The following is a 7,500-nucleotide window of genomic DNA, read 5'->3' as shown; positions in this document are numbered from 1 at the left end:
ATATGATTGCAGCACTTTTAATAATGAGAAAGGTATTAATAGTGATACTTATGTTCTATGGACAATAACCAAAACGATGGTATTAATAATATTGATGAGTTACCACCTGCTATCTTAATATTAAAACACTACAGTAACAATAAGATCATATTTTCGAATTAGAAAAAGTTTCTACAAAAAATACTTTTAGACTACAGGTCATCTTCAAGAAACAGGCTGACAGAACTCAGACTTCTCCCCCCCCCCCCACCATGATATGCTGACAGTCTGACGGTATTTTCATGAACTGACAGTCAAAGTTCTCTCATAGACCGACAGTCAAATTCCTCTCATGAACTGACAGTCAAAGTTCTCTCATAGACCGACAGTCAAATTCCTCTCATGAACTGACAGTCAAAGTTCTCTCATGGACCGACAGTCAAATTCCTCTCATGAACTGACAGTCAAAGTTCTCTTATAGACCGACAGTCAAATTCCTCTCATGAACTGACAGTCAAAGTTCTCTCATGGACCGACAGTCAAATTCCTCTCATGAACTGACAGTCAAAGTTCTCTCATAGACCGACAGTCAAATGCTCCTCATGAGCTGACAGTCAAACTCATCTCATGAACTGGCGCGTCTAAACTCCATGGTGGAGGCAGTGTCATGCACGTGTTTTTAGTCCCTGGCATATCACTGATCACGTCTTGTATGTCATGGGCGCTGTCAGATGGGGTTCCTTTGTATCCATGCCGACGATGTGTTTTGTATAGGAAATTGTGTTTTTTTCCTGTTAGGTTAGGTTTCCTGTTTCTGTTTTTGCTTCGCCGTATTTAGTTTTGTGGTTTATGTTTCTTTAGACAGTCAAGTCTCTTTTTATTTTTTCTCTTGTGCTGGTATTATTTAGGTTTTACTAATGGTATAGGGTTCTTTAAATAGTCAAGTCTCTCCTTTTATTTTTTCTTTTATTTAGATTTTTACTAATGGTTTAGGTTTCTTTAGATAGTCAAGTCTCTCCTTTTTTACTTTTATTTAGATTTTTACTAATGGTTTAGGTTTCTTTAGAGTCGTCCCTCCTTTTATTTTTTTTTATTTTATTTAGATTTTTACTAATGGTTTAGGGTTCTTTAGAGTCAAGTCTCTACTTTTCTTTTTTCTTTTGTTTAGATTTTTACTAATGGTTATGGTTTCTTTAGATAGTCAAGTCTCTACTTTTATTTTTTCTTTTATTTAGATTTTTAGTAATGGTTTAGGTTTCTTTAGATAGTCAAGTCTCTCCTTTTATTTTTTCTTTTATTTAGATTTTTACTAATGGTTTAGGTTTCTTTAGATAGTCAAGTCTCTCCTTTTATTTTTTCTTTTATTTAGATTTTTACTAATGGTTTAGGTTTCTTTAGAGTCGTCCCTCCTTTTATTTTTTTTTATTTTATTTAGATTTTTACTAATGGTTTAGGGTTCTTTAGAGTCAAGTCTCTACTTTTCTTTTTTCTTTTGTTTAGATTTTTACTAATGGTTATGGTTTCTTTAGATAGTCAAGTCTCTACTTTTATTTTTTCTTTTATTTAGATTTTTAGTAATGGTTTAGGTTTCTTTAGATAGTCAAGTCTCTCCTTTTATTTTTTCTTTTATTTAGATTTTTACTAATGGTTTAGGTTTCTTTAGATAGTCAAGTCTCCTTTTATTTAGATTTTTACTATTTTCTTTAGATAGTCAAGTCTCTCCTTTTAGTATAGTAATTCATGAGATCAGGGAAGTCAGGGTATGTTTTTGCACCCTTTTTCCAACAGCTGCGTGGACTGGATACAGGCTACAGCTGGCGTCTGAAGTCATTGCAGGGCGACACTAGGTAGTATTGAGGCAACTGACCTAGGCCTTACCGATGATGTTGCTGTCTTATCAGTCTTTGGAAACCCTATAGTGGTGTCTCTCGAAGTAATTAACGGAGAGGTGAAGCCCCAGGGTATAGAGATCTCCTGGACCAGGATCCACGTCTTGAGGTTGTGTTGGGAGGACCCGATCAACCGCTACGTGCTTGTAGTATTGGCGTCGAAGTCACTCAGAATTTGACATACATGACTGCGGGATGTCAGGAAGTCAAAGGACGGGCTGACATGGTAACGGTGGCTTAGGGGGGCTTGGCGTCACTAGTCTACTTAGCTGCTGAACCAAAATCCTCACTCGGTCCGGGTGTGGGGGGGGGGGGGTACAATTAGTAGGACTGTGAAACGCATTCATGTTGACAAATGTAGAAAGGTATGAATGAGAATGAATTTCCTCACAATGCAAAAGACGGATTTGACCGGTTTCGAATATATCGTAAAAAAACAGAAATACATGTTTCTTTTCTGATGAAGATATATTCGAAACCGGCCAATTACATCTCTTGTATTGATAAGATGTTCATTCTCATTCATACTTTTCTACATGGCAGGACCTGTAACTCGCACAATCCTAGATCCCAGCTCACACTTCACGGACACTTCCCTTGACTCCCTAAGGAATCTCTCGCTCATCAGGTTAACTCTGCCAGGGACTGTCACGGGGGAAGGAGGCTCTTGAGAAATGCAGAGTTAGTCCCGCAGATTGAATGATCGGTTGATTGTGATATGGTGTAATTTTATCTTTTATCTACTGGTATTTTCTGGTATCATGCAGTTTCAGCTTTCGGAAGTTTGTCTATTACTAAAAAAAAAAAAAAAAAAAAAAAAAAAAAAAAAAAAAAAAAAAAAAAAAAAAAAAAAGAAAGAAAAGGTTAAAATGTATAAATGAAAATGAAAATGAACTCAATCGTATAAGTCATTTTCGAGTAGAGAGAGTTAGTTAAGAATGTCTAAAGCAAAATATAATCTCAGTATTAATTAGTTTATGTATATTCAGCTATTTGCATTCCACACGCTACATATTAATTTGTACGTGTTTCATGAATTAAATGCATATTGATAAGAAAATAAGGACAGGGTCGGTTTGTAAAACGAATTCCGAAAAATTGAATTGACATAAGATAAAATAAGAATTGTGTAAATGATAATAATAACCTCAGTTATAATAATAGGTGTAATGATGTTGACGAAGGTGATATAGTGATAACTAGGATGAAGATGATAATGCCAAAATCTGCGGGTAATGACTATGATGATAATTATGATAATGATGATTATGCCAAAACCTTCCATCTGTGCCACATAGAAAGTAACAAACAATGCTAAAACTAATGATGATTATAAGAACAGTGGAAGTGGTAAAGATAATAATGATGATAATGATTATACTGATACAACTACTAATAAGAAACAACAATAATAAACCTTTCGGAAACAAAACAAAACAATTTACAATTATTTTCGAGAACCACAATTTACAATCATTTTCGAGAACATCGCAATTTACAATCATTTTCAAGAACAACAGCAACAATTTACAATCATTTTCGAAAACATCAAAATTTACATTTTCGATAACATCACAATTCACAATCCCCTTCGAGAACATCACAACTTACAATGATTTTCGATAACATCACAATGTACACACAACATCACAGGGTGCAGTCTTAGAGGTCTAGCGCAATGCCAGGCGGTAACATCAGAGACGACCAAGCGGTACTCAACAGAAGCCCTGCATAATCCTGAGTACATTACATGGCTTGTTTCCTCTCAAGATATGATCATAAGTTAAGGTTTCTGTTACCTTTTCACTCACAAGGTATATGTAGTATCTTGTGGGGCTAGAAAATAAGCTTCGATGTCGGTGTATTGTGAATGTGTAATTGTGTAGGTCAGAGAGAAAATGAATGAATGATCTGGTGGTATCAATAGTATCAATACTTTTATTCATAGGTTTAGTATGATCATTACTATTATTATTGTTCTGTTTCTACTACTGATGATAGTAGCAAATATGATAACGATGCTGATAATAATAATGATAGTTGTAATGAAAATTATAATGATCATATATAAAGGCTACTACTAACAAGGTTGACGTGAATGATAACATATATAGATCAATAGGTAGATGGACAAAGACTTCATAGACTTCATAAAACTTCATAGTAGTAGTAGTACTTAACAATGATACTGATGATGCTAATAATAACTTAATTATAATGACAATAACACCGTAATGATTGTAATTGTTAGCAACGATGATGGCAATAATAATGAAATTACAAAAAGAATGATAATAAGGATAAATAAGGATGATAACACTAATAAAGAACGATGCTCATAACAATAATTAAAAATATATGATAATAACAATAATAAATAATGATGTGATGATAATGAGGATCAAGATAAAGAAAATAATAACAGCATTCCAACACCTCGAGTCTTGCCACAAAAGCCTAACACACAAACCCATCTCATTCCAGGTCAAGAGAGGTTCACATGGATGACCCGCGTGTACTACAAGGACGCGCAAGGTTGCATCATCATGTTCGACCTCACGAACCGCAACTCCTTCCTCAACACACTCAAGTGGAAGAAGGACGTGGATTCTAAATGCACACTTGAAGACGGGAGCCCCATTCCTTGCATGCTGCTGGCGAACAAGGTATGGAATGGCGGATAAATAGGTCTTTGGTGAATTGAAGCTTCGAATCTGTCTCAGTCTAAGCAAAGAGTGTGGTGTTAAGAGGAGGTTCGGAATGGAATGAAGCTTCGAATCTGTCTCGGCCTACGCTAAAAGTGTGGTGTTGAGCGGAGGATCGAAACGGAATGAAGCTTCGAATCTGTCTCGGCCTATGCTATAAGTGTGGTATTAAGCAGAAATTCGAAACGGGATTCGAAACGGTCTCGACGAAATTGGTGACCGCGACTTTACAATGGGATTGTTTGTGTGTTGGTCTTTGTGCCTAAGGTTATAGTGTGTTTAGCTGAATGTGGTGTTTGTTTGAGTGTATGTGTATCATTTGTTATTATCATTGCTATTGATTTTATTGTTACAATTGCTATTGTTATTGTTATTGTTCTTATTACTGTCCTTCATCTTATTGTTCTTATTATTGCTGTTATTATTAATATTATTATTATCATTATTATTATTATTATTATTATTATTATCATTATAATTATTATCATCATTGTTATTATTATCATTATTATTATTATTTTTATTGATATTATTATGATTGTTATTATTATCATCATTATTTATAATAATATTGTTAACATCATTTAGTGCATGCGTAGTATTGTTATTTAATTATTATTATTATTATTATTATTATGATTATCATTACTATTTTTCTGCAATTACCATTATCATTATAATTAATACTACTACTATCAGTATTAGTATTCGAATCAGTATAATAGTAGTAATAATAATAATGATAATAATGATAATGATAATAGTATTAATGATGATGATAATGATAATAATAGAAATGATAATAATAACAATGGTGCCGATGGTAATGATAATGATGATGATGATTATTATAATCTACTAGCAAACAGTGCCTTTTTACATCTCTCCACATATGCCTGAATACAGAATGCCTGTCTAACGTTTCCCAACTGCATTCCAGTGCGACTTGCCCCACCGCCAAGTCGACCAGCTAGAAATCGAGAAATTGTACAAAGATCACAGCTTTACGGGATGGACGGAGACATCAGCCAAGGAAGGACTGATGGTGACTGATTCTATGAGGTATGTTGCTGACAGGAAAGTATGAATGTTTTCTTGGAAATAGGAATGGAAACTGGTGATATTCGGCCGGTTTGTTAAAATTGTGCCAGGCCCGTGAATGTTCATAAATACTGTCGCAGAAATAAGGGCATATATGTCTATATATCTGATAGATATACATTTAACAATCTATTTGCCCGGTTGATATACATGTCTAGACTGATAAATGTGCATTTATTTCTTTATTTATGCATGTTAAGTATACGAATATTCTTTGGATTGGGCCTTTGTTTACTTTTTGCCGCCGATATGTCTACGTATTTTTTTAATGAGAATATTACTGGAAATATATTGGTTTTAGAGATCAGATGAATGTGTTGTTAAATTTGTGAATGCAAATACACACACAGTAACGTGTACATATAGATGAAAAGAAACACAATATGTACGGAATAAAGGATAACTGTTTCGGGTTCGGAAAAATCTGAGAACTCGAAACGTTACGTCTATATTCCGTTCGTATTTTGTCAGTGTTTCATCTTTAGCAAAACTTATTTAAGGTGATGGAATGCTTCAGATCGGGGTTTTACTTTTAAATGTTTTGGTTAACATCTTACATTTTAGAAATCATTGATACGCCAAAAAACGTTGTTTTTTTGTGCCGATAGGTGCCAAGAGCCATTACGTACCACCAGCATAATTTCACGGGAAAGGCTGGATCAGTAGCAACTCGAGGAGGTTAAGACGTCAGACTTTGATGACGTCACAAAAGTTGCGATTCTGTTTTTGGAAAAAAACACATTGGGTTTACTTTGACGCTGGCAGCACCCACGAACTGGCCGGACAGCCTGCTCTGCTGCCAAGAATTATGTCAAAACGTGAATGGACAATTTTATTGCGAAATTGATGGGGATGATAATCTTTTACTCGAATCATTTATAAGGAATTACGAAGTACCTACGACCACGTGCACTACTGGACGAGCGGTGAATATGGATGATCGTTTTGGTCTTTTCAATTTTCAAAAAGGATGAGAAATGATGATTTTAATGGTTATATTTTCATTGAACAATCATCAAAATAGCCCTGTGGATGAGAAGAGTGGGCGATTATGTTTATGTATGAATGATTTCCAAGTGGGAGTCAAGCAATAAGCCTATATTTTTTAATTTGCATGAAGGAATTAAGTAAACCTACTTTTGTTAATACCTCCATGCACTCAATGAATGAATGAAAGGTATTTTATTTGATGTGTAGAATACCAGACCAGCAAGACTTTATGAAGTCAGCAACGCCTGAAAAGCCATTGAAACTTTAACACTTAGATATTGTACAAAATGTAAACATGAACATGTGCTATTCTAAAAGTAGCCCGACCTGGTATCCTACATATTAAATAAAATACCTTTTATTCATTCATTAAGTCCATGGAGGTAATAAAAGTAGGTTTACATAATTCCTTCAAGCTGAGTAAAAATAAATAAATAAACAAATAAACAGATAAAAAAATAATACAGTCTTTTGGCTTGACTCCCATTGCGAGCAATTCCACTTGAGAATCAAGCATAAACATACCGCCCACTCTTCTAGTCCACATGGCTGTTTTGACGATTGTTCAGTGAAAGTATAACCATTAAAATAATTAATTTCCATCCTTTTTGAAAATTGACAAGACCAAAATGAATAATAAACCCTATGTGTTTTTTTTCCAAAAATAGAATCGCAACTTTTGTGACGTCATCAAAATCTGACGTCATAACCTCCTCGAGTTGCTACTGATCTAGCCTTTCCCATAATTTCACAACACGATATTTCTTAGAGCAATCATTTTTCTCAACGCTATTAGCGAATCGTCTAAGGTTCGTTAAGTCCAATGTACAGAGTCT

The 7,500-nt window shown here is 34.4% G+C and overlaps 1 protein-coding gene across 1 annotated transcript in view; it reads left to right on the top strand.

Moving 5' to 3' along the window:
* The window catches only part of LOC113804195 (ras-related protein Rab-7L1), a 49,878-nt gene that overhangs the window by 36,605 nt on the left and 5,773 nt on the right, over positions 1–7,500 (top strand). The window contains exons 6-7 of the mRNA XM_070125026.1: positions 4,353–4,534; positions 5,514–5,635. Of these exons, the coding sequence (XP_069981127.1) occupies positions 4,353–4,534; positions 5,514–5,635 (304 nt within the window). The remainder of the gene's footprint in view (positions 1–4,352; positions 4,535–5,513; positions 5,636–7,500) is intronic.

This window comes from Penaeus vannamei, chromosome 9, assembly GCF_042767895.1.
Source record: "Penaeus vannamei isolate JL-2024 chromosome 9, ASM4276789v1, whole genome shotgun sequence".
Taxonomy (NCBI): domain Eukaryota; kingdom Metazoa; phylum Arthropoda; class Malacostraca; order Decapoda; family Penaeidae; genus Penaeus; species Penaeus vannamei.
Note: the sequence above shows the minus strand (reverse complement) of the source record. Positions and strands in the feature narration are given on the sequence as shown.